The following is a 25,303-nucleotide window of genomic DNA, read 5'->3' as shown; positions in this document are numbered from 1 at the left end:
TAGAAAAGGTAAACAACCCTTTTGCAGCAACACAGTGCGTCTTCACATTGATCTCGCACTCTTCTGTGGCACTGCAGTCCTTTTCTCAAGTGCAATGACCAGCGCATACTAACATACAGGTCTTCGATATTTACTGCCTCCGAGTCTTGCACACCCAACCTGAGACCCCTCGACATCCCACGACCCCTTTCTCGCAAACCCAGTCCCGCCTTCCTCGGTCACACACTTGGATATTTTTATGAGGAAGTAGTAGTTCTGTCGCACGATGGAAAACTACCAGAAGATAGAGAAAATTGGTGAAGGTAAAAATTTACCACTTTGCTCGCTCACACGCGATCTGATCGAACCAATGCTCACGTCTGTCACACCAGGAACATACGGTGTCGTCTACAAAGCCCGTGATCTGTCCAATGGCGGCCGCATCGTCGCTCTCAAGAAAATCCGCCTGGAAGCAGAAGATGAGGGTGTACCTAGCACTGCCATCCGTGAAATCTCCCTGCTCAAAGAGATGAACGACCCGAACATTGTGCGTCTTTTCAACATTGTCCATGCGGATGGTCACAAACTCTACCTCGTCTTCGAATTCCTCGACTGCGATCTCAAGAAGTATATGGAAGCATTGCCTGTGTCGGATGGTGGCCGGGGCAAAGCCCTTCCGGAGGGGTCAACAATGGACATGCAGAGATTGGGTTTGGGGAAAGATATGGTCAAGAAATTCATGGCACAACTCGTCGAGGGAGTACGATACTGTCATAGCCATCGTATCTTACATCGAGATCTTAAGCCTCAAAACTTGTTGATTGATCGTGAGGGCAATCTCAAGTTGGCTGATTTTGGCCTGGCTCGTGCTTTTGGTGTTCCCCTGAGAACATACACTCATGAGGTAATGTGCTTGACAAGCCCTTATCGAGGACAATGCTGACAACCTTCACCTAGGTCGTTACCCTTTGGTATCGTGCTCCCGAAATCCTCTTGGGTGGTCGCCAGTATTCTACTGGTGTCGATATGTGGTCTGTGGGCGCCATCTTCGCTGAGATGTGTACTCGAAAGCCACTCTTCCCAGGCGATTCTGAAATCGACGAGATCTTCAAAATCTTCAAGTAATATTTTCGCTTTTGGTTTGCATCTCTCAATGCTGATTTTGTAACTAGGCTACTTGGAACCCCCGACGAAAACACCTGGCCCGGTGTCACGTCGTTCCCTGACTTCAAGACCTCGTTTCCTAAATGGCGACGAGAAGCCACCAGCAAACTCGTGCCAAACCTCGAACCCGCAGGTCTCGAGCTCCTAGATGCCATGCTCGAATACGACCCCGCCCACCGAATTTCCGCCAAAGCAGCTTGCAACCATCCATATTTCGCAGCTGGGTCTGCTGCCTACTCTCAACGTACCAACGGTGTCTCTCGACTGAATGGCTTCCATTAAGGGATGGCAAATGAGCAATGAGAGATGACAATCAAACGTGAGATAGGACATTTGTGGCGTTAAGGGAAGAAGTGCATGGGAAGGAAGAATCTATGCATTTCGGTCTGCTTGAGTTTGGTTACAGCAAGGGCAATGACTTTACACAGGTGAAAAGGTGTTATGACCATGGCATTTTCCTTTTGTGTGGGAAGCCATGCTTCCAGTGCGATGAGGTGAGCTGACCCGGCGAAGCCTTTTCTTCTTTTTGCAATTGTATGTATAAGACTCGTTTGGGCCTCTTACCCTGTAAAGCTTCTATCAAACAATAGAGAATTAAAAAATCGTCAAAGTTACTAGACTTGTGCCATGGAATTGAATGTTTGTGACTCGAAAAACGTTCATGACTTGCTTGCTATTGAAGGATAGAATTGGTATGTTTATTCGTCAAACGAAACTTCGTTACAGTGCTTCGTGCGTTGTACCATGGTCACCCCTAGTAAAACACTCAGTTTAGGCATATATATATATATATGTGTGTGTGTGTGTGTGTGTGATACACACATAGGTACGGAAGTGCTTTGAGCTAGACAGGTATATCAGGTAAGGGCACTACGGAGTATGACGACCTAGGTTACCGGACGGAGCTAGGCGCGCTGTGTGACTTTTGACGCCTCGCAAGTCAGAGTTGTGCTGCTTCTCTTCCCTTTTCATCGACCTCGTGCACACTCGACCGTCCACCGACACCCGGATTGGCGTTGCGCAGACTCACGACGCTCACACTGTCCCCCCTCCGCGGCTGCTTGCCCCGGTACTCGCTCACGGCGAGCATGTTCAACCTGTCCTCCTCTCGGTCCAGCTTGCGGAAGTTGAACCAGAAACAGACACCGCCGACGGCGGCCAAGACCGCGACGAGCCCATAATTCCACACCAGCAGCGGGTCGGCGGACAGGGACACCAAGGCCTGGGCGATGGCGGAGCTGAAGGCGTTCATGAGCAGGTTGATGGCCATGACGAAGGATCGCATGTTGGTTGGGGCCTTGGTGAAGGCGTACTCGAGGCTCGTGATGCTGGCCATGATCTCGGAGAAGCCGATGAAGACGTAGGGCAAGGTCTGCACCCAGACGTTGATGGGCGCCGGGCCGGGGCAGTCAGGGTCCGAGGCGTGGGTGCCGCACGGGGAGAGGCGGTAGATCTGCAAAGGAAGAACACGGGACGTAAGTTATGTGTGGGATACTGGATGGACGGTACGAGAGGTAGAAAAGGTCTCGCGCGGGGCCAGAAAACCGAGGATACAAACTCACATAAACTTGAATGACGCACGACGCAATCATGGCGACTGATGCGAGTGCGAATCCCAAAGCGATTCTCTTGATCGGGGTGAAATTGATCTTTGCCTTGCGGAGAGCAGGGTAAACGACAAAATCCATCAACGGCACGAAGATGACGATGGAGATCGGGTTGAGGTTCTGGATAATGTCGTTGGGGACGCCGTTGAGTTCCATCACGGCAGCTTGAGATGTCAAGTTTCCGGTCTACCACCACGGTTCGTTCTTGTCAGCGAGCTGCATGCAGCCTTCTCGTTTGTCACAGAGAGGAAGAGTACGATTGTGCCAACTGACCATTTGTCCATATGCCAACCAGTATAGTGGAAGGTATAAAAATACCGTGCATGCCTTCAGTCCTCGGCGCACTTCGTCAACCCAAGCATCGTCAAACGTCATCCAGCTGGGTCGTTGGTCGACGGGGATGTTGGACGGTTTGGCGCGGTCCCAGAACTCGGGCGAGGACAAGTTCTTGTACGTGCGGACGGGATTGATGCTCCAGGTTCCCTTGGCTGCGTACTTCCAGAGCTGGAAGAACTTGGCGAAGACGGAGCCGGTGGGTGGGAGGAGGACGTAGTGCTTCTTGCACACAGCCAGGACGATCGGGGCGAACACGAAGAGGACGGTCGGGAGCATGAACGATAGCCAGAAGCCGACGTATTTTTCACAGTATACCATGCCTGATGATTGATGTTAGTCTATCTCAGATATACCGGAGAAGCCCGGAGCGCGGGCAGGCGGGTGTGCTGTGCCATACCGATTTGGCCAACCAGAGAGCCAATGTTGATGCACATGTAAAAGTACAGGAAGATACGGGATGTTGTGACTGAGGGATCCACGATGACTCGCTCACCCGAGGGCAGCACTTTGACCTTCTTTTTGTTGTCCGTTTGTTGTTCGGCCAGCAGTGGTGCGATGTTCGACTTGAAGCCGCCGGTTCCAATACCAAGGATGATCAGGCCGATGATGAAAGCAGCGAGCGCAGAGCCGTTGTGTTTGATGACGCTGGGAGCGGCGGAGGCGGTTAGAATAACATGGCCCACGATGGCGCAGACAATGGCCAAGTGGATGGTCTTGTAGCGACCCCAGTGCGCATCGGCTAGATAGCCACCCAGCTTTGAAAGATAGTCAGTATTCCAGATCTGTGCCGTGACTAGGGATGCCAAAACGAACCAAAGGCATCACATATGCCCAGAATTCATTAAACATCTTGAGACCAGTAGAGGCTCGCTGGCCCATACCCAGTGCGCCAGACTGACCCGAGAAGCCCGCGCCTGTGGACGAGCCCGCTGGGAGAGGCTGCTGGATGAAGTTCACAACTATGAGAACGACAATTCAGTAATCATTCCCTGATACGAGACCGCGATCCGGCGATGATCACTTACAGACGATGGTCGTGCCATAGTAGGAGAACCGTTCGCACAGTTCTACGAAAGCAACTGTAAAGGCTGTCCATGGAATCTTGCCTGATACTCGACGGAGTGTCCTGAGATCTTCCTCTGTGACCTCGTCATCGTAGTAGTCTGCAGAGTGAGACTGGGTCGACACCCTAGTGGCCTCGATCGAACCACGACCAAGCTTTTTCTCATTCACGGTGCCAGCAAGTGGAGCATCAGCCACAGCTGCTTGGGCGATAATGGGGGCTTCGAGGTTTGCAATGTTGCTCATGGTGGCGGCACACTCTGGGACAGATCTCCTAGAGCTGCAATCTGAGATGAGTTGCCATCCCGAGGAACTCGACAGAACCCAAGTTCTTATAACCTCACTGTAGTTCGCCATTACAATGGTCCGCCTCGCGTGACCACCACGGAGAAGCTCCTACAAAGGGAAGGTGTCGTTGGACTCTTATCGCGGGGAGCTTTTGATATTGCAACAGTAATGTAGCCCAAGCACTTGGCAAGAGTAGTTGTCTTTGGTGTCTTATCGTAAAGAGGTCGTGGATGCTCCAGCAAGAATGCACCCCAAGCACTTGGCAGATGCGGAACGGCGTTCGAGAAGTCTTGGTCAGGCTAGGCGAGGACAACCAAGATTGCACAAAACAAGAGGAAATCAGGCCCAAGCACTTTTGCGCCGAAAAGCCATTGAGCTTGACAAAAAAAAGGGCGTGGACAGAAGAATACGTGTTCTTCGTATACGCTCCCACTATTCAAGCTTACCTCGTATGGAGATGTCCAATCATGTACTGCTGGTCTGCCTACCTGAGGCAGACAACATAGCTATCCGTGTGCGATAGTTGGTGTGCTGGTCTTTGAACATACCTACCTCTGTCTTGATTGTTGGATGTCCTATCAATTGTTTTTCACTATTGTCGCCCAGTCGCAACACGACAGATTGCTCCATGCCATGTATCTCGAGTTCGGCTACAGCGATTCGTTGATATGCACCAGATATGGGTACGTAATTGACGTTGCGTTACATTGAGGAGTCTTGAGGTTGGTGGACGGAAAATCGCATGTTACCAGGATCGTCGCCGCCAAGATGATTGAAATACTATGGACTAACGGCACGCGCCTCACCCCCGATCGGGAAACAGGATGATGCCGCCCTTGCTCACCCCGAAATCACCGGGGAATTTATTAATTAGGCGGCACAAGTTGTACGGAGTACGCCAGAGCCACTCCATACTGGAGACCATCTTATCTACTACGCCCGACAGCTTTCGTGGTCTTTTGATTTCCAACATCCCATCCAACGATGATATTGCGGGGCGTTGATGAAGTCGGCTTGTCAAAGAAGCCACAGCGACCTGCAGTGTCTTTATGATGCCCAACAGAGATCTGTCTTTGCTACCCGTAGATTTCTGGCCTTCCACAAGGCAGATACTCAGCTCACGGTAAGGCGTACACGTCCTCCGTATTCGCATTCAGATACGAAAGCCACGCACAATCCGCGAATGAGAGTGAATGCAATTCACACCATCCTCTGAACATTTGTTGATAGCCTCTTCGTTGGCCCTTACCTACACCACAAGAGGGCGTTTCGAGGCGCTTTTTCGTCTACTAGCGACTTCAGCTAACAATCTGCCTTGGGCATGCATGTCAAACAACTTCTATATAGCTAGGTAGGCTCTCATGAGAATCAGCCGCTCATGTCGAGTTACCCAGAAGAGCATGTATAGCTGGAGAACACAACGTCTTTGCATTCAACAACAGCTCGATTGCCAAATTCCCCACCGCTCAAAATGTCCGTGCAAGGTATGGATTTCCTTCATCTTTTACCAATATAATCGCCATGATCTAGGTTAACGCTTCCTCAGTCAACACCAATCCATACCTCCACCACGTGGCAAAAGGCGCCTCATCCGCCCTGGCTGTTCTCTTTTTCCTGTCCTCCATCTTGCACGTCCATCAAAGCAGGCAAGTCTGACAGTCGACCGCGCACCAACACCTAGCTCTTCCAGAACTAACTAACGCTGTGTGATATGTACAGCAAGTACAAGTCATGGAGTTACACCCTATTTTTGCCTTTTGCAGCCGCCCTGATGGTTGGCGGGTTCATCTGTCGTGAAATTTCGGCATGCAATGGTTCTGACCAAGTCAGCGCTGTCGAGGGACTCTTTTATACTGCGACGTAAGTGTAATTGTCGTGTTCCAGCCCGGAATCAACTGAAGACGATTCAAACAGTTACATCTTCGTCATTCCACTCTATGCAGTGAGCAATCCATTTCCCTCTCTCTTCCCCTCTGACAAAGCATTTAGTTCATTCTTCACTTCGACTGTAAAACATCCCACCCCTCACCAACGCTCGTCCCTCGAATCCACCCGCAGCTGTATCTCATACTTATTTCCATCTTCACTTCTGCCATCATCACTTGCACCGCGCAGGGCTGCGCCACTTACTTCTCCCCCGACGGTCGCTCGGCAGCCGAGCTTACTGCCGGGCTACGCCTCATCAAAGCATCCCTCTTTCTTCAGCTATCTCTCAACATACTTCTGATCATAACTCTTAAGGTCTGGCTTATAAGGATGTGGATCCGACGCCGTCGGTTGGATCACCAAACATTTAGCCCAACTCATGCTATGGTCAAAGTAGTTGGCTTGGTCTTCTTCCTGCTCGGTCTGATCGTCCTGACGAATGTCTTCCGCACGGTCCAAATCTACGCGAAGCCAAATTCACGACTCTGGACGACCGAAGGGTGGTTTTGGGGCTTTGTAGTCGCAGAGTTGGTGCTCTACAGTGCGACTTGGCACTTGATGCATCCAGGGCGAGTCATGGTCCGGCGAGAGTAGGGGCCAGGAGCCTCTGTCGTAAAGGCATCGATTTCTCCCTCGGGTCGGTGATACTCCATCTCAGGAGGATTTTCAGTGACTATAAGTGACAAATGCGAGTTTTTTTTCTTGGGGTTTTTTTATTTGAATCCTTAATTCTGTCAACTCCATGTCATCAGGGAAATTGACACCAAGTCAAAGTGACTTACCTTGGTCCATAGACTTGCCTCTCCGCTCCTAAACCTCTCAATATTGAGACTTCTTTTGCCGAACTCCGCCAGATGTAAATCAGGGGCATGAACCCCGATCGTGTCGTGCGGTGATATTTCTGTATACTCGGCGGATCACGCCGTCACTTCCATACTGCATGTGGGACGAGCAGTTCCCATGTTTGAACGGTTTGGTATGCGAAAAGAGATCATGCCTGTCACTTGCCGGGCCGCCTTCATCCGCGTGACTTGCTCATCGCTTTTGAGGGGGTGAGTTACTTAGAGTTCAAGGCACGAGTGGGAGAAACGAGTCTGCCACCAGGCTAAATCGGTTAAACCGGCATAAGATGGCAGCCGGGCAAAGCACTAACTTCAAAGCTTTCATCAGTGAGGACAATGAACCGCTGTACGGGATATCGGAGGAATCCCCCCCTCTTATTGTCCAGGGATGGTCACCTCATTACATGGAAACAAGCCTTCTTTATACCTAGATAGGTAGGTACCTAGCTTCGTGATGGCCGGCTCCGGGGTACAGTCCACAGCCATCATCCCGACGGGAGTAACCTCGCTCCAGCCAATGTGGGGATGAAGAATACACGATCGGGCATCAAAAAGCGAGGAGGAGCATGATGGGTATACTGAGGTGTCATGATCTACAGGTCGGTATGTATGTGGGAATTTCGGTCTACCTTCATGTCCCATAACACGAACAGGAGATCTGCCGTTGCTCCGTTCATCCTCGATATTTACCTCTTAAACATAGAACAATGGCCATAATGTCTCACGTTCTGCGCCGTCTATGTCTCCTCGCTCTCAGTGCTGCCATCATAGCTGTCCAGGCACAGGGCACTTCAGGTGGCCTCACTGTGACCACAGAGACCGGCACATATGTCGGTCTGATCAACGGCACCACCCCCAACGTCCGTCAATTCCTCAATGTGCCATTTGCGCTTCCTCCCACCGGGCAACGTCGATGGCTCCCACCGGTGAAAGTCACATCCAACTCTTCGAGACTCGTTGATGCTACTTCGTTCCCTCCATCCTGTCCCCAGTATCTCTCAGCGGTTCCGTCTGTGTGGAACGAGATAGTCCCACAGTTCGTCATTCCAGCTGGGCCATATCCACCAAATGCTGGGGCAATGCCGCCAACAACGGCCGAAGATTGTTTGTCCCTGGCTATCTGGGCACCGACGGGAAATGGTTCCAATTTGCCGGTCATCATGTTCATGACGGGAGGCAAGTGGTTCGAAGATCCCTCTGTCAAATCTCTGCTGACTGGAGAGTAGGAGGTTTTAACAATGGCGGAATCAATATCCAGTATCAGCTCCCACACCATTGGGTGCAGAGAACGCAAGCTCATATTGTTGTGACCATCAAGTGCGTATCCACGATCTGTAGCCTGTTCATGTCGGGGCTTACCATCTGTAGCTATCGCGTCGGCATAATGGGGTTCCCGAATGCTGGAGGTCTTGAGTCTCAGAACCTTGGAATACTTGACCAGCGCATGGCGTAAGACATTTCCTCCCGCTGTTTCGACAGTAACTGACGCCACCAGCCTTGAGTGGGTTCGTGATAATATCGAGGCTTTTGGGGGTGATCCATCTAAGATCACGCTTTGGGTAAGATATTGCTCCCGACGTCGATTCCTACTGACACAAAGCAAGGGTCAATCTGCAGGTGCTATGTCGGTCGATTTCCACAACTTTGCCTTCCACGATGACCCGATAGCAAAAGGGCTCTTCATGGAGTCAGGCACTGCGTTATTGCAAGGTACTTCTACTGACTCCAAGCACTCAAACTTCACGTTTGTGGCATCTCACCTCGGCTGTGGAGGTCTCAACGCGTCTGCAGAAATCCAATGTATGCGTGATGTGCCTGTTGAAAAGATCGTCAATTTCGTTGGACGTCGCGGCGATAACGGAACCATGCCAGCTCTTGATTTTGGCCCTGTCGCAGATGCAAAGGTCATCTTCTCGAACTACACACAACGGTATAAGCAAGGTCTGGTGGCCAATGTTCCGGCAATTGTGGGAAACGCAGCGGACGAAGGTGAAGGCTTGACACCTTACACCAATGTTACCGCAGGACCAAATGAGACTCTTGCTTTACAGACAACCATCGGTGGATTCATCTGCCCTTCCCACAACACGTCCGAATACAGAACGCAGAACAAGCTGCTGACATACCGATATCAATATGCTGGCAACTTCTCCAACATCTCGCCGCGACCATGGATGGGCGCTTACCATGACACCGACCTTCCGATGCTTTTTGGGACATACAACGACTTCCGCGGTGCCGGCCCTGGGTTTGAAGGTCGTGTGAGCCAAAAGCTACAAGACTTGGTCCTTGCGTTCATGAAAGATCCGGTAGCAGGGCCGAAGGGTATGGGATGGTCAGATTACACAAGCGGCCAAATGTTGCGGTTTGCAGCAGATGGTGTGGTAGCGAAGAATGTCAGCGTGCAGACTGTCGATGGTGTCTGTACAGGACAAGGAAGCTATGATCCAACTCCATGATAGGTAGATTGGAAAAATATGCACTTGATGCAACTTATTGCACGTCTCTAGCTCTACACGAAATAGATAGCAGATATGTACGGATTCGAAAAGGCATCGAAGCGGCCGTGAAGCCATTCAGGGCTGGCTTATGTAATGCCGGTATGAGCTTGGCGCAGGCTGGCTCGTTGTTGCGCGTTCTCCATTGCGCTGCGGATTCTTGAACTCGCGGACAAACAAGTCTACAACACTCATTTCCTGCCTACCTTGCTTCTCTCCATTCCAATCTCTAGTTCTTGTCTTCAAAAGTTCTCAAGATGGGTTCCGATCCTCAATTTGCGAAATATCCTGATCTTACCCTCGCCCAACACATCTTCACCCTTGCAAACACTCCCCAATCGGCTCAGCCAACGTCATTACCTTACCTTCAAAATGCAATCAAAGAGCACAAGATGGCGCCTCTATACCGGCATCTGGCCCATCCTGCGGAAGGAGTGCTGAATACCGTCGGAGAGGGCTCGGCTCAGACAGCAATTCCGCCTCAGAAAGCTCCAAGTCGGAGAGCCTCGTTAGTGTCAAGCAATCTACTGCCATCTAAGAGACCTGTACCGTCGGGCATATTACCATGGGACGAGGCACTCTACGAAGAGTTGAAAGCTGATAACGAGAGGGAGCTGGAAGGGTTCCAGAAGGAAGAGGAGGAGGCTGAAGAGAAGGCTGGCGAGACAGAGGTGCAGGCAGCAAGAAGCAAGCGAGCTGAGTTTTGGGCTCGAGTTGGTGACAAGGTATATCCCCGAAATGGATTTGAGGTCTAGGATAAACGGTCTAACATGATACAGGACAAAGCTATCACCGCTTATGAGACGGTGTTCGACAAGACCGGCCCCCTCGGAACCAAGATCGATATTGTCCTTGCCATGATTCGAATAGGTCTTTTCTTCAACGACAAAGCCTTTGTCAAGAAGCAGGTCGACCGTGCCAGCATCCTGGTCGAAAGTGGTGGTGACTGGGATCGAAGAAACCGATTGAAGGCCTACAAGGGTCTGCATCTCCTGACCGTCCGGTCCTACAACCTTGCGGCTCCTCTTCTCCTCGACAGTCTTTCCACCTTTACTAGCTACGAACTCTGTAGCTATTCCTCCCTCGTGGTCTACGCTGTGCTGGCTGGTGCATTGTCGCTGAAGCGCGTGGATTTCAAGGCCAAGGTGGTTGATGCACCCGAAATCAAGGCCATACTAGGTTCAGGCGACGAGAAACCGGATGAAGAAATGAAGGATGTCTCTGCTTCTACAGCAGAACGGGCAGCTGGAATTGTCAATGTGGCAGCACTGGGGTCCAGTTCGGCAGTTGAGCAGCAGACCGAATCTCCTGTGGATGTTTCGTCTTTGGCACGCCTGGTAAACAGTCTGTACGGTGGCGATTATCGGTCTTTCTTCCTTTCTCTAGCTACGGTCGAGGAGAATTTCCTGACCCAAGACCGATACCTGTACGAGCATCGGGCATGGTTCGTGCGCGAAATGCGTCTCCGAGGTTACCAGCAACTGCTCCAGTCCTACCGAGTGGTCGGCCTGACCACCATGGCGCAGGCGTTTGGTGTCAGCGTCGATTTCTTAGACCGAGATTTGGCCAAGTTCATCGCCGCTGGTCGAGTCAGTTGTACCATTGACAGGGTGCAGGGTACCATTGAGACTACTCGGCCGGATGATAAGAATAAGCAATATGCGGATGTTGTGAAGCAAGGTGATGCTTTAATCACAAAACTTCAAAAGTATGGCCAGGCTGTGAGGTTACGTGGGAGTGAAAGGGCCTAGTCCGTGACAGGAACTAAAAGGCACATGCTATTTGATACAAAATACATAGAAGAAGCATGAGCAGCGCAAGGCGTTTAGGCTACAAGGACTATGGCTGTATCATATGGTGATTTGGCGAGAACCAGAGGTGTCTTAGGTACCACTCGGTAGAGACCAGGTACCAAGATACTTTGCTCGCTGTTGTACCTACGAGCATAGGAAATAATACCAGCCGCAAAGTATTGCTCGAGGTGATCGGGGCAATTATGCTGTATCTTACATTTTGTTCTGCGTCTTGTGCCTAATCAATCTCGTCATCTTGCAGGCATGAAGAGCGAGTACCGATGCCTGGAATCCAATGAATTGCTCGGCTGTTGAGGCTTGTCCAACCCCCACACTTGACGATAAGATACGCCTAGAGTCCAGGTAAGGAAATCGACCAGGGGGAAGAGGGGGAGTGTTGTTTGTTTTTCTTGAAAGGTGCATTAATCACCATCATTGCAAAATGTCTTCATCATCGACCTTGCATCTGTAGCATCTTATTTTCTTTTGATGCGTCAATAAATCCTCTGATATGGGTCGCGTGCTTTGGAAGAAAAGGCACAACCGCAGATGACCAGACACTGACACACTAACACAGACACAGACACAGGCCCAGGGCAGTTTTCCGATAACGCCCTTCGTGCTTCTCTCCATCCTCGTTCCCGCCCTCCGACTCTCCCCACAAGACACCAGCAGAGCCATTCTCTCCAGAAAAATGAACCCACTGACACTACATACAAGTATCACGAGCCCTTCCGTCCTCCTCATGCGTGCCCAAGGATTTTCTTCAGAACTCGCCAGGGCGTGCAGGACACTCTCGACTTCTTCCTCGTCCTCTTCTTCCATACCCGGCCCATCTTCGTCCTCGCGACGTGGCCGTCTTTCCTCTGGTAAGAAAAGCAAATACCCTTGTACATGGTGGTCTGCTCATACCTTGTGACTCATTCGTATCTTTGCTTTTGCTCCGCATGACATAAAGCAGTTTCAACACGACGACTGTGAGTTCGAACCCAACGCTGATACCACGGTGCACAGCTTCTCCTTCATACCTTGGATACCGAACGTTTCCTCCATCTCGCCGTACCATGTCGTCCACACCTAGCCGACGCAGTCTGAACATAGACAACATCAACCCTCATGTGAAGGCGGCACAGTATGCCGTGCGAGGAGAACTTGCTATCAAGTCAGAAGAGTACAGACACAAGCTAAGATACACCGACCCGCCTACTCCTCCCGAGGAACCTCTCCCATTCGACTCTGTCATCTCTGCCAACATCGGGAACCCTCAACAGCTCGATCAGCAACCCATTACATTCTTCAGAGAGGTCCTTGCTCTGGTCGAGCACCCCAAGCTCCTGGAGAATGAAGAGGCTCTCAAGACACATTTCGGATACAAGCAAGATGCTATCAACCGTGCCCGGTGGCTGTTGAAGGAGGTTGGTTCGGTCGGTGCATATTCGCAGTCCATGGGTGCTCCTGGTATAAGACAATCGGTCGCGAATTTCATTGAGCAACGCGATGGCTTTCCAGCCGAGAAGAACGACATCTACCTGACCGCTGGTGCCTCTTCCGGAGTACACTCGTTGTTGACGGTCCTCTGTGCCAGTCCCTCCACCGGTGTCATGATCCCCATTCCACAGTATCCCTTGTACACTGCCACTCTGGCTCTACATGATGCCCGTGCTGTCCCATACTATCTGGATGAGCAGCATGGTTGGGACACGAACATGGCTGTCATCAGGGAATCTTACGAAAAGGCCGTTGCCGAGGGCACAGATGTTCGTGCCATCGTGGTCATCAACCCAGGCAATCCAACTGGTGCTTCGTTGTCTGAATGGGATGTTGAGGATGTCATCAAATTTGCCGCGGAGAAAAATCTGGTCATCTTTGCAGATGAGGTTTACCAAACGAATGTTTTCATTGGAAAGTTTCACTCTTTCAAGCGTGCCCTGAGGATCTTGCAGCAAAAGGAGCCAGGACTTTATGACCATGTCGAGCTTGCTTCCTTGAACTCTGTCTCGAAAGGTATGGTTGGTGAATGTGGACATCGTGCTGGTTATTTCGAGCTTGTTGGTTGGGACCAAGAAGTACAAGCCCAGATCTACAAGTTGATCAGTATCATGCTTTGCCCTCCAGTCATTGGACAGTGTCTGCTCGATTTGGTGGTAAACCCACCAAAGAAGGGTGATCCCAGCTTCCACCAATATCATGAAGAATATCATGCCATCAAGCATGGTTTGCAACAAAGGGCCACCGCCTTGTATGATGCCTTTGAGAGGATGGAGGGCGTCGAAGTTGGTGAACCCCAGGTATGTTGTCTTTTTTTGAAAGGTGTATTACAATTCAAACTAACATGTCTAGGGCTCCATGTACCTATTCCCAACGGTCCGGCTTCCTGAAAAGGCCATTCAAGCAGCGAAAGACGCGGGCAAGAACCCCGACGACTTTTATTGTTTGCGTTTACTCGACGCTACCGGTATTTGTGTCGTTCCAGGATCTGGTTTCGGTCAGAAGCCTGGCACCCTCCACTTCCGGACCACCTTCTTGGCTCCCGGTACGGACTGGATTACTCGGTGGACAAAGTTTCACCATGAGTTTATGGACAAATATAGATAAGCATACGCCCGTGTGCGAGTTCTTGTGTTGACGTCAAGTTTGACTGCCTTGCAGTGATCCCATCGAGTCCGACGCCGAAGAAGAAGAAGGAGTCGGGTTGAATTGAACTAAACAAAGATATCGATATAGAACCTCGAGGGTTCTCTCGATTCAGCTTGATTTACTGAACAGAAATGTCTATAGGACCCAGGGCTTGTGTGATATTTCATGTGGCAATTCCAGGCATGGATTTAAAGGCAAGATTCGGTAATCTTGAGAGGCTTGAAGACTCAACATGGAGATGACGAGGAATCTTGAAGTGTGCAAAGGACAGTTGATAGTGTTTGAGGAAGATTATTTCACTCGACCATGGTCGACGTTGATATACATGCGAGTATTATGGCATCGACCGTTGTTTATATTTCTTCCTGCCCTGCCATATTTTGCGGCTATATGGGAACAAAAAGCAGATTGTATCAATTTTATATCTCTCATTTTGTGCTTCTTGAGCAAGTCGTAGGTAATCGTGGTGTGTGTTGTATAACCTTGTGACTGGATTCATGAGTTTTGAGGCCATGCCACTTACAAGGGACACGGGGTACCTACTTTGGGAAAGACAAGGCTGTGAACCCCTTTCGGGAAAGAGATTTAGCTAAACTTGGAACACTTGGTACGGATGGAGTTGGCGTTGGGTAGTCTCCGGTCTTTTGTCTCGGAGTTGACCAAGACAATGTTGTCTTTATTGTACGAGTACCGAGTCAAGTATCTAGCCCGACAATACAGGGATGAAGAGGTCGCGGAACAATGATGGACCGATGCTTTCGATCCGGATCTTGGGGGATGAGAAAAACTCTCCGCAAAAGCTTACTTGAGCGAAGTCTCTGGATGAGCCTTGTAGGTGCGGTTATATTTCCTTATTTTGACATCTTCGGACAATACTGTCGCTGTTCTCTCTAACGACGATGGATGAGATGCCTTTTGATACTGAGTGTTTTGGGGTGTTGGACGAGTTGATGGTGACATTCCGGGCTTCCCCACTTCGGACGAACAGCCTGGCAAACGACAAAATTCGGCCGAATCATGGGACCTTCACGGTTTGAACTCTCTACTTAATACTCCATATATCTATTCGCACGTTAATCTCAAGCGGAAAGATTTCTCGAAATGGGTTCGGTCTGATTACTGTTCTCTTAGACAAGTGGTAGTTTTGTGGTTGGCTTATGCAATTACTGGGATCTATGGAGACCATGGCTTATGTTTAAACTGGGTACCTACCGTTGATCGGATGTGGATCACCTTTACCGAATCTCGATTGGCCCGTCACAGACTGTGATAGCACTCATGAGACCAAAGGAGACCCTCTGGAGTCTATTCTTTGCGAGTGCCTTGAGGACTACACAGCACAGTGCATCACAAGGCGGGCGACGAACGGAGAGGACAGGCGAAAGCGACGGACACGAAAACACGGACACGGACAGAAAGACTGAAACCGTCACGTACGACATGATCAGACTAGAAAGAAGGCAAGTAGGTAGGTACTACTTTTGGTAAGGTGTCATATCATGTCATGGCCAAGGTAAACCGAGGACCTGAATGAGATACGTACGAGACCCGTGGTAGCCGGCCAACGAGAGGGACATATAAAGAACATGGGTCATCCCCAAGTAACTCTCCATGACAACAATTTGACTACAGAGACAAAAGCAGGCACACCAAACCCCAAGACGATAACAGCACCTCGCGATTAATTTATGATGGTTCAAATACCTTCAATCCCAGCCCCGGCAGAGGCCAAACCACCTACCCCGGAAGGATTGAATGCCGACCCCGAATTCGTTCCCATGATGGCGGATTGCTACACCATGTTCGACAAGTTTTGGGCTTTGGACATGGCCGAGTACAAAGCGGCATGGTTGTCCGCCCCGGGGGCGCTGCGTCCCGAGGTGCCTGGTTTGGATCAGATCGACGTCCGTCTCGATCGCGCACCGGTCTCTGACGGCACCCTCCTTGAAATCCAAATCTACTCCCCCAAGGACGCCGACGACAAGATCCTCCCTTTGATGTACGTCGTGCACGGAGGTGGTTGGACCATCGGTTCCCACAGTGTCGAGGAAGGTGTGAACAGAAACGTCTGTGTGAGGAACCAAATGAGAGTGATCAGCGTGGATTACCGAATGTATGGTTGTTTTTTCTTCTGTTTTCCCTTCCTCTCCCACCTTTTCTTTCTCTCTCGCGTATCATAATTGTGTGTGTGTGTGTGTGTGTGTGTGTGTGTGTACGGCTTATCACCTTGACTGCCCACGAGATCCCGATAGCTAACTTGTTTTATTTTTAGGGCACCCGAATTTCGATTCCCCTATGCGGTCAATGATTCATGGGATGTTCTTGTTTGGGTATGTTTGCCCAGGAGATCAGGAAACACCAGAGGAACTTCATTTCCAAAGAGACACTCGGGACTGATTGTGAATGGCTGACTTGACCATTTCTGTTTTCCATAATAGTGTCAAAAGAATGCTGAAAAGCTCAAGATCGACCCGAATCGTATAATTCTTGGTGGAAGCTCTGCCGGTGGGAACTTGGTAAGTGTCACAACCGGTCCAGCCGTGTTTCCTATGATTATCGGAAAGCGACGGATGCTAATCTTAGGGCTCATATTCGTCACAGGCTGCCATCATGGCACAACGTGCACGAGACGAAGGGTTCAAGGGTATCATCGGTCAGGTCCTAAATATCCCTGCAACTTGCCATCCCGACCTCTTCCCGAAAGAAAAGTACAACCACACTAGCTGGAAAGAAAATTTTCACGCTCCGATCGTCGACTATCCCAAGTTGATCTGGTACTGGGGTATGTTTGTTGTCGCCCTGTGATTTAACCTTGAAAAGGGTGTTTCGGGACCTGAGACTGATGGGCCAAAAAAAAATCAGATCAATATCTTCCCAATGTGACGAGAGATGTCAGGCATAGTCCGTTACTTGCGGACTCATTCAAGGGTCTCCCGCCGGCATTGATACAGGTCGCTGGTAAGTCCCACTTTACGCGCGAATTCAGCATCGACAAAAAAGACAAAAAGACACTTGAGCATAGGAGTTTTGTATTAACACACAAGTCCCATTCCACAGGGATGGATACTCTTCGAGACGATGGCCTGGCCTATGGTGAAGCTTTGAAAGATGCCGGCGTTGACACGACTGTTGAATTGTACCCTGGCGTTCCGCATGGATTTTCATTCATTCCACAATTGTCCAAGACGGCAGAATACGAGGATAATATTATTGATTGGATTTCGAAACGAGTGTAACCCTCTCTTTTGGGTTACAAGTTACAAATTAGGAGGAGGAGGAGGAGGATGAGTGTCGAGACGGGAAACAAAGAATAAATTTCACCTCTTCGCCACGAGTGACATTCAGCCTTGCCTGTCGTTTGAGCTCTACGGTGAGCGAGTGTTTCCGTTTCTCACTTGTCTAGTTGAGTAACAAGGTAGGTGACTACAGCCATCCAACCATTTAGTACCTTGGCTACTTAGAGATGGTAATGCTCCTTTTCCCCTACCATCATGATGGGGTTTTAAGGTGTACAAGTCCTCCTTTACCCTTGGTGTGGTTTTCTTTTTGCTTTTTGTCTGTGTGAAGAAGCAAAACACCTTGACCGCGTGAATAAAGGAGGGAGGATCTCAACAGAGCTTACATACTGTACAGTATGTGTCGCCCCCGGATGCCCTTCAACGAGATGGGGGAAAAAAGAGGAGTGGCGAGTTTAAAGCAAGCATCCTTTGGCTGGAGGAACGAGAGGGAGAAAGCTCCCTCCATAGATCGGGAAAACCACCCTCACAAGGAAGAACTCTGGGACTACTCTACTGCTACTATTCTATGGCCCCCTCGCCGTTATTTCGGGCCGGTTGTCTGTCCTTTGCCAATATCCTGGTCCTCCTCCTCTCTTTCTTTCGATCAAAGAACTCACTGCCCTTTTTCGATGTGTTTTGTATGTGGAGATTGGGAATGGGAACCTCAAAGATGGAAAAACCTTTTGTCTTTGCTTTATTTTTTTGTGTTTGGTTTTGGTTTTTTTTTTCCCTCCTGGCACATCCGTCCTCACTTCTCTTTGTCGTGATTGGGGTTTGAGTCAAGGTAACAAGAGACCTCAAACATCTGAGTTGTAGACCAGTGTAAGACATTCAACAAAAAATGGGTTCTGAAGCTCCTGTTTGTTCAAGGTATCTAAAAGGCACTCTATTTAAACAGAAAAGGATGACCACCAAGGCACGGGAATCTTTTCGTATCATGACTCACGAGCCATGGCTTTTGAAAAAATGTCCCCTCCACACTCCGTTTCCAGGGTCATTCCAACTTTGATCCAGAACGTGTCAAAAAAGATGGCTCTCCCTCCCTCCACGACACTTTCGGCACCATTGGCTCTTCTGGCGCAGGTCTCCAGCAGCAGCAGCAGCAACAACAACAACGACCCCGGCGGCTACCGCTGCTGGTTCTGCGGCCACCTCAACCCCTCACACGGCGGCGTCCGTGTCTGTGCACTATGTCGAGGATTGGCAGTTCCCGGTCAAAGGTGGCAGGCGAACATCGAAACGAAAGTCATGACTTTTGATCCACATGCCACAACGTTCAACAGTGTCCATGCTTCCTTACTTTTTTCCTCGATCAAAGCCTTGGACGACCAGGACAAGGCCGCCATCAAGGTCGGCGTCCGATCGTCTTGCACTACCGATGGTGAGTACCCTGCAGTCATGATCGCCAAGACCCCGGGATATGGGAAGCTTTTCACTGTCTGTGGACCGAAGAGGAACGCTGCGAGGCAGAGAGCCCCAATGCTGAATACGGAGCGCTTGCACGATGGCATCGGCGCCGACCACGTATTCTGGGAAAGCTTGAATCAAGTACTGGACCTGGACACCCACTTTCCGGTAAGACAAGAAAGTCCATTCCAATTTTCTTGACCCAGATTTGATATTGACCATGGTTAGCAATGGCGGCAGCATGTCTGAAGACTGAGGAAAGCCGGTCGATGCGAATGCGGGACCTCGACGTTGGTCTTCTGACCAGAAAAACACGCCACGACATGATTATCTTGGGAGGAAATGAACCACAAAGACACGACGGGGCGGCACAGGTCTTTTGTTTGGAATCCCCATCGACGCTATCGATGCGGTGGCCACCTTGGCTTCTCTTGGGATGCCTTTCTTCAGGATGGACCGGGGAGGGGGGGGTCTGAGGGATTTGTCAGGATCACTCGTGGTGGTACAGGAGGCACTTTGGGTCGTGTTTGGAACTGGACTCATGGTAACATCGAAGATCCTCATTCATCTGGTCTCTAGCTAGGAATAGAAGCTGAAATTGATGGAGTGATAAACGTAATGAGTCTTTTCATTTCCTTTTTCAAGGCCTAGACGATATAGACCTACCCTTTTTATCGAATTAGCGTTTGGCCTTTGAAATGTGTTGTGAGCGCTCATGGTGGGTATGTTGTGGATTTGGCCCTTGCGAAACGCGTAATTCTCGAATAGAACAACATGCAAATAAATAAATACCACGCTAGGGCACCGACGGAACAAACGAGCTGCGGAGGAGGGGCCTTCAGAAATAGGTTTCTTCGATCCTTCAAACTAAAAGCACATTCACCACTCGTATTAATTCGAGTCATCTATTCCTCAACTGGCGGGACGTGTGCATCTTCCGCCCATGGGTCTTTTCTCTTGTATCCCTCCAGAAGAGCCTCTTGTTCCGCTCTCAAACCCGTTATTTTGCAGGATAGCGGCATGCCCCAGTCTTTCGCAGAAAAACCGCCTTGGACAGGCCGGCATTTGCAAAAGGGGGGTTTCGACTAGCCCTTTCCGATACCTAGATGGTCATGGTCGCAATAGCCAAAAGCCTTCGCCGCCGGGAATATCTTCTTTTCAATGAGCTCCGGCGGATCAAATTCTGGCATGAGCTCCTCCCACACCGGGCCAAGTAACTCGTGCATGTAGCTGTCCCCTTGCTTCCAAAGTAGCTGCTGCTCCATCCACCAAGGATAGTATCCCGCCCGTTCCCAGTCGACGATACCTTGTATTTTTCCGTCCTTGGCAATGATATTGGAGAGGTTGAGGTCCCCATGCGTGAGGACGTAGGGCTCGCAACTTGGAAAACTGGCCTTGAGCTCCTGGAACTTCTCCTCGATGACGACAGGGTCCACAGTCTTGTGAATTTTCGACAGTCCCATGCGGAGGTCAGGTCCAAGGTTGTCCAACCATTCGTCGGCCGAGTATCCAATCTTGAAACAGTTGCCGGGTTGATTGCTCAAGCATTCGGCGAGAAAAACATCGTCGAGCTGACTGCCGTCGACCTTTTGAGGCCGAGGTGCGGTGAACTGTCTTAATTGTCTGAGAAAGTCAACGATCTGACGGCTGTAGCCGGCCTTCTCTTCCTGGGACAGGGTAGGCCAAAACCCCCTGAGGGGGTTGCCTGGAACCCGAGACTCCAAGGTAAATTGTATGGGATCCGTTGGCTTGCCCAAGCGACGTATTTCTTGCGGGATAGGGATGTTCAAGCCCCGTTGCTCGTGGAGAAACTTCAGAGTGATGTAATTGTTCCCAAGAAAGCGATCGCGTGGCTGGTCCCGGAGGATCCATTGGGTCCCAATTGTCCAGATCGCACTGTTGTCGCGAGTGTGGATTATCCTGACCCGGGATCCGTAAGAAGATTCTTGCTGGTTACGCGTGTTCCATCCGCAGTTGCAGCAGAGCTCGTCTCTGTCAGGGCCCAGGGAAACCGTGTAGTCATCCGCGCGCACGAGTGTCTTGAACTTAAGTGTAGGATCGGTGTAGTCCAAGTCGTCAGGGGCTTCATTTCCAGTCCCGAGGGTTTTCATGGTGAAGAAGGATCAAGCTGTTTGGTTGGATTGTAGGAATCCCTGGATCAACCGAGATGGATCTTTGAGATTGATAATTCAGATACCAAACTCGAAGAGACTTGAATAATTCTTATAATCGAACCAAGACAAAGAGAAAGATTGGCCGTCCATGGCTTACGGAGGGGATGTTCTGCAAACAGCATACGTTGGACAGCGATGCCCTTTGTTATCGAAGATTCATGATGGCGGGTTGGTGGATGTTCGACAGAATGGAGACGGCGTATTTGGGCATGGTATGTGGAATGTGAATTAGTCTGACGGCTCGTTGGTATGTGACATATGCGGGCCTTCTTCACCCAGAACCCGCAGTCGAGACTTACCAAAGTGGATGGTTGCGTACATCCTGCTGTGAGAGCCTCGACCAGAATTGCTCGGACAATGAGCTGCATGTGCAATTGGGTTTTTGTTCATGTGTGCATCAGGTAGGTAGTGAGTCTCGCTCTTGCCACCCAAGCTCTTCATCCACCAGAGCACGCATTCTTTGATCATGCACCATGGCACATTGGTCCAATAGCTTTCGTACGGTCAATAAACTCAACGGCGTACGACGCTGCGTTTGTAGTAAGAGGCGGACGACATCGTGGTTTCCCCACTGCAGGGCATGATACAAGACCACATAGTCAATACAAGGAATGTTTCCAGGTATCAAAGCCCCATGCATAGATTGGCGATCTTCAACAGTCATCACCCATCCAGAGACTCCATTCTCAATCAGTCGTTTGACCAACTTTTCGTTGCGCTGGATCAAGGCAAATTTGAGAGGTGCATGCGAGACCATCGCTTCTCTGAGCCTTGGACACTTTGCTCTCACCAGCTCTGATATTGCATTACGTGGCCAACGGAGAGCGAGAACCTTCAAATTGCGTTCAGTCATGTCAAAATCCTCCACGCCGTGATCAAGGAAGAGTTTGACTGTATCGACCCGACCCTGTGTGATGGCGTTGTGCAGATGTGCCGAAACGAGGCCCCGTATCGCAATGAGAGCCGGGTAGTATTGCAGAAGAACTCGAATGAAGTCATGATCGAGGTAGAGCTCTTCATGACTCAGCAGGCTCATCAATTGCGGAGGCATGGTATGAGTATGCTTCAGAAGGCAGTCCAAGATCCTGTGGTCCTGTGTTTGAAGTGCAGCTTCCCAGGTTGTACGCTTCTTGAGTAATGCGCTAAATAGTTCACCACCACGCTCTGCGAGCGGTGCGACAATACCAAGTTGTCGTTGGCACATCGCCGTATACAGACATCCCTCATACTGAGATAGGGACCTCCAAAAAGCGCCATGCTTCAGAAGGATGTCGACGACGTCCTCTAACCCTTCTCTAACAGCGAATTCCAGCAGTGTCTCTCCCGTCATCAGGTTTGTGGCATTAGGGTCAGCGCCGTGTTGTAGCAAAAGCCCAACGAGCCCTTCACGATTGTGCCATAAATACATAGCAAGTTCCAATGGTGTATCTCCTGTCTCTGGATGGTGGAGGTTGGGAAAAGCTCCATGGTTCCGCAGAAGCCTAACAATAGCATCTGTGCTATAGTACTGCACAGCAGTATATTCCAGAAGCCTGTCTCCTATTTTTGGGTTTATGTGATCGCGTTCTCCGCCCATTTTCAGCAAAAACTTGGCGATTGCCTCATTCCCATTGATCAAAGCATAGTCCAGGGGCGACCAACCTGTGTTTAGCGGGTAAGAACTGAGATCGGCGTCATGTTCTAAGAGGATGTGAACAAGAACATCTTCTTGGAGCCATGTACCCACTCCCATGAGCGTCTCTCCCAAGTCTGGATTGGTGAGACTATGATCAGGGCCATGTTCCAGTGGAATTCCTGTCATATGGTCCTTCCCATCGCCAGAATCGATTTTCATTTCCAGGCTATGGGTATTGGGATCAGCGCCATTGTCCGGAAGTGACATCGTAGCAATTTTGTTCCTACTCGTCGTGGCTTGCAACGGTGTAGGGCGTTTTCTCTGTTTCATATTGGTTCGTTGGAGACAGATCTCTCTTGGAGCATATTTTACGGCAACTTTGTCGTCGGCGAATATGAGCTGTTTGTGTCTTTCATAACTGCCTTCAGCAGTTTTCCGGATTCGAAATCCTACCACTGCAACTGCATTCAGATTCAGATTGTTCGCCCGGCAAGGAAGAAGAGCAATCATATCTTCATCTTTGTCAATAGGGACGAGGCGGAGTCTCATGTGGATGCCTTCGCTATCGATACTAGCAGCCCCTCCCCAAGCCTTTGACGATGACATTTGGCGGCTAGTGGCTGCATCTTGGAAGTAACGCGGATGAGAAGCCATGATGCCAGAGTGACCTTTATCTGTAGAGTAAGCAGACCATGCGAAGATGCTGTAGTCAGTCGATACTTTGATAATCTCCTCTTGTAGTCTAACGAACGCACGTTCACCCTCCCCATAGAGCAGGGGCATATTGATGTCGAATAGGCCTAACAGACAATAGGCAATATCTTCTGTCCGCGTAGTTTGTCTTTGAGACGCCCATGATAGTCTGGTCGCAATGCTCTGCTCATCTAGGTTGCCTCCGTGAAGGATAATCTTGGGTATGCCGGTGACCTTGCTAATGACCGAAGACAGGGTCGATTTGGTGCCTATTTGTGCCCAACTCTGATCCAAAAATATTACAATTGATGGAGCAATCAGCTCTTGTAGAGTCCAGCCCCTTCTGAACCATTGGCTCCAATAAAATCCCGACTGATCAAGGCCTTGTATCGGTTTGAATATAACGTCGGCAAGGTATGCGTAGCATGCTGCTGCATTTTGATACCATCGATACATTGAATTGATCGATTCAGATAGCTCGGCACTGCTTTGCTTGTTGATGCAACAGGTATCGATCCATACGTATTCAAAACCGTCCTCTTTAGCACGGAGACATGTCTTACGCAGCTTCTCGAATCCATTCTTGCTCTTAAAATTGACTGGACGATCGGTGGTAGTTAAATCCTGGAATGTCACCTCCTCCTCTGCCCAGGTGTGGGAGAGTATCGCATACCATAGTTCGCCTTCATCGTAAAATTCCTCAAGGGTGTACTTCGTGGTGTGAAGCAGTCGCATGGCTCGGATGTTGTCGTCGCATTGATATGTTGATAATCCAGGGTAATGATGTGCGGGTGGTCGTCACAATGGCGGTGGCATTACAGAGATTCAGTTTCGAGGATGGACAGAAGCGGTACGTGCTGTCTGAGGTGATGGAACAAGGAGAAAATGAACAAGGCTGAAGATGATTGTGAGGGGTACAAATAATGTGGCTTAGATACCTGAAGAAGAGGTTCTTTTGACGCAATACAAATGCACCACTCAGCTTTCGACTAATTTCTAGCTAGTGAGGCTCTTTGGCTGCGGATAAGGCGAAGGAAGCAGCCACTACCAAAGTCCCACGAGCCGTGTGCCGTTGTCAGGCCTGGATGATGCATGAACGTTTCAGCCTAGTAATGATCTAGAACGTATCAATCGAACGATAGGCAGAGCAGCTTGTTGTGAGTTGTTTATCCATTGAACGTCCAATGGTGCTACTTCTTCATCGTTGATGCAATAATAATCCGTGGACGAAAGTCTGTCAGAAGAAGTCCTGTAAGGGCTCTGTGACCTATGCGCAAGATTCGTTTGTAGCATGCTGAACTTGTTGTATTAATCAATCTTGTTTCGTAGACGCCTTTTTTGGTAGATTTGCAAAAATTGCTATTGCTGTACTGAAAGGAGTGAAAGCAAAGCCTTTTGGTTTGGTGAGGCCCAAGTCGTCCACGTTTCACTGCGTCGAGCACATGTGGGACTCGAGTCCAAATTATGCCTTTCGCAAATTGTCGTGTTGAGTGCCTGTCGGAAGGAGCCAGTTTTGGTGTCCGTACAAGAAGTTCCGCAAAGACCACTGCCTTCATACCCTGGAATAGCTGAAGGACAGAGCCGATCGTATGGTGCAGTCCACCACTGCCATTCAGACTCGAAGACATTTTCAGTAGGGGATAAGGTGCTCTCATCTCCAACTAACGTTCTAGCAACATGAGGGCTTTGAGGCGTGAGAGTTGACAAGACCGATGTTCGGCTGACCGTGACCGCCTGCTCAGTTTTTGTCACTGTACAAGACGATGATGTTGTGCCGTCCCAGGCACAAGGTATCAGCGTGGAGACCCAAGCAAAAGTCCGGAAGGTGTATTCTTTGGAGCATCTTCCCCGAATGCATGCCGTAGAGGGAGAACATGTCGACACGAGCTGATGCTGTGCCGTGACGGTTATCGGCTGAACGGATTTTGTGGGATCATGGCAAGGTGTAAAGACAGTCAGGACTTTCGCGTAACCAAGATTGAAGAGCCAGGTCAAGAGAATGAA

General features: G+C 49.9%; 8 protein-coding genes across 10 annotated transcripts; 5 read left to right on the top strand and 3 right to left on the bottom strand.

Annotated features, from left to right (window-relative positions):
• Window positions 1–34: 34 nt before the first annotated feature.
• PV06_03483 (cyclin-dependent kinase 1) lies at window positions 35–1,728 on the top strand. Its single transcript, XM_016404275.1, has 4 exons — window positions 35–302; window positions 372–883; window positions 937–1,100; window positions 1,152–1,728. Exons 1-4 carry the CDS (start codon window positions 266–268, stop codon window positions 1,423–1,425), a joined length of 987 nt encoding a protein of 328 aa, XP_016265280.1. The 5' UTR covers window positions 35–265; the 3' UTR covers window positions 1,426–1,728.
• A 355-nt stretch (window positions 1,729–2,083) lies between these two features.
• PV06_03482 (uncharacterized protein) lies at window positions 2,084–4,394 on the bottom strand (the record flags this gene model as incomplete). Its single annotated transcript, XM_016404274.1, has 6 exons — window positions 2,084–2,596; window positions 2,706–2,936; window positions 3,024–3,406; window positions 3,484–3,841; window positions 3,900–4,045; window positions 4,112–4,394. 6 exons carry the CDS (start codon window positions 4,392–4,394, stop codon window positions 2,084–2,086), a joined length of 1,914 nt encoding a protein of 637 aa, XP_016265279.1.
• A 3,526-nt stretch (window positions 4,395–7,920) lies between these two features.
• Window positions 7,921–9,663, top strand: PV06_03481 (uncharacterized protein; the record flags this gene model as incomplete). The annotated part of the gene is made up of 4 exons (XM_016404273.1): window positions 7,921–8,426; window positions 8,573–8,653; window positions 8,700–8,763; window positions 8,809–9,663. 4 exons carry the CDS (start codon window positions 7,921–7,923, stop codon window positions 9,661–9,663), a joined length of 1,506 nt encoding a protein of 501 aa, XP_016265278.1.
• Window positions 9,664–9,871: 208 nt separating this feature from the next.
• Window positions 9,872–11,726, top strand: PV06_03480 (uncharacterized protein). The gene is made up of 2 exons (XM_016404272.1): window positions 9,872–10,427; window positions 10,482–11,726. Exons 1-2 carry the CDS (start codon window positions 9,960–9,962, stop codon window positions 11,451–11,453), a joined length of 1,440 nt encoding a protein of 479 aa, XP_016265277.1. The 5' UTR covers window positions 9,872–9,959; the 3' UTR covers window positions 11,454–11,726.
• Window positions 11,727–11,927: 201 nt separating this feature from the next.
• PV06_03479 lies at window positions 11,928–14,568 on the top strand. Of its 3 annotated transcripts, none has more exons than XM_016404269.1 (3): window positions 11,928–12,364; window positions 12,510–13,783; window positions 13,836–14,568. In XM_016404269.1, the coding sequence occupies exons 1-3, from the start codon at window positions 12,190–12,192 to the stop codon at window positions 14,088–14,090; spliced, it is 1,704 nt and encodes a 567-aa protein (XP_016265274.1). In that variant the 5' UTR covers window positions 11,928–12,189; the 3' UTR covers window positions 14,091–14,568. The 3 variants fall into 3 exon arrangements, with proteins under 3 accessions (XP_016265274.1, XP_016265276.1, XP_016265275.1); XM_016404271.1 differs by having other exon boundaries at window positions 12,454–13,783; XM_016404270.1 differs by having other exon boundaries at window positions 11,928–13,783.
• A 1,255-nt stretch (window positions 14,569–15,823) lies between these two features.
• Window positions 15,824–17,368, top strand: PV06_03478 (uncharacterized protein; the record flags this gene model as incomplete). Its single annotated transcript, XM_016404268.1, has 6 exons — window positions 15,824–16,245; window positions 16,405–16,462; window positions 16,571–16,648; window positions 16,734–16,914; window positions 16,995–17,090; window positions 17,190–17,368. The coding sequence occupies 6 exons, from the start codon at window positions 15,824–15,826 to the stop codon at window positions 17,366–17,368; spliced, it is 1,014 nt and encodes a 337-aa protein (XP_016265273.1).
• Window positions 17,369–19,749: 2,381 nt separating this feature from the next.
• On the bottom strand, window positions 19,750–21,075 carry PV06_03477 (uncharacterized protein). Its single transcript, XM_016404267.1, has one exon. It carries the CDS (start codon window positions 20,926–20,928, stop codon window positions 19,903–19,905), a length of 1,026 nt encoding a protein of 341 aa, XP_016265272.1. The 5' UTR covers window positions 20,929–21,075; the 3' UTR covers window positions 19,750–19,902.
• A 253-nt stretch (window positions 21,076–21,328) lies between these two features.
• Window positions 21,329–24,034, bottom strand: PV06_03476 (uncharacterized protein; the record flags this gene model as incomplete). The annotated part of the gene is made up of 1 exon (XM_016404266.1): window positions 21,329–24,034. The coding sequence occupies one exon, from the start codon at window positions 24,032–24,034 to the stop codon at window positions 21,389–21,391; it is 2,646 nt and encodes an 881-aa protein (XP_016265271.1). The 3' UTR covers window positions 21,329–21,388.
• Window positions 24,035–25,303: the final 1,269 nt, after the last annotated feature.

Source organism: Exophiala oligosperma (genome assembly GCF_000835515.1).
Source record: "Exophiala oligosperma strain CBS 72588 unplaced genomic scaffold supercont1.3, whole genome shotgun sequence".
Classification (NCBI taxonomy): Eukaryota; Fungi; Ascomycota; class Eurotiomycetes; order Chaetothyriales; family Herpotrichiellaceae; genus Exophiala; species Exophiala oligosperma.
The sequence above is the reverse complement of the archived record's forward strand: the minus strand, read 5'-3'. Positions and strand labels throughout refer to the sequence as shown.

Coding starts and splice junctions, on each gene's coding strand:
- PV06_03477 (XM_016404267.1), bottom strand. CDS start 20,928: ATGAAAACCCTCGGGACTGGAAATGAAGCCCCTGACGACTTGGACTAC.
- PV06_03483 (XM_016404275.1), top strand. CDS start 266: ATGGAAAACTACCAGAAGATAGAGAAAATTGGTGAAG. Junction 303..371: donor GATAGAGAAAATTGGTGAAG/GTAAAAATTTAC, acceptor CTGTCACACCAG/GAACATACGGTGTCGTCTAC. Junction 884..936: donor TGAGAACATACACTCATGAG/GTAATGTGCTTG, acceptor ACCTTCACCTAG/GTCGTTACCCTTTGGTATCG.
- PV06_03479 (XM_016404269.1), top strand. CDS start 12,190: ATGAACCCACTGACACTACATACAAGTATCACGAGCCCTTCCGTCCTC. Junction 12,365..12,509: donor ACGTGGCCGTCTTTCCTCTG/GTAAGAAAAGCA, acceptor CACGGTGCACAG/CTTCTCCTTCATACCTTGGA. Junction 13,784..13,835: donor TCGAAGTTGGTGAACCCCAG/GTATGTTGTCTT, acceptor TAACATGTCTAG/GGCTCCATGTACCTATTCCC.
- PV06_03480 (XM_016404272.1), top strand. CDS start 9,960: ATGGGTTCCGATCCTCAATTTGCGAAATATCCTGATCTTACCCTCGCC. Junction 10,428..10,481: donor GGGCTCGAGTTGGTGACAAG/GTATATCCCCGA, acceptor AACATGATACAG/GACAAAGCTATCACCGCTTA.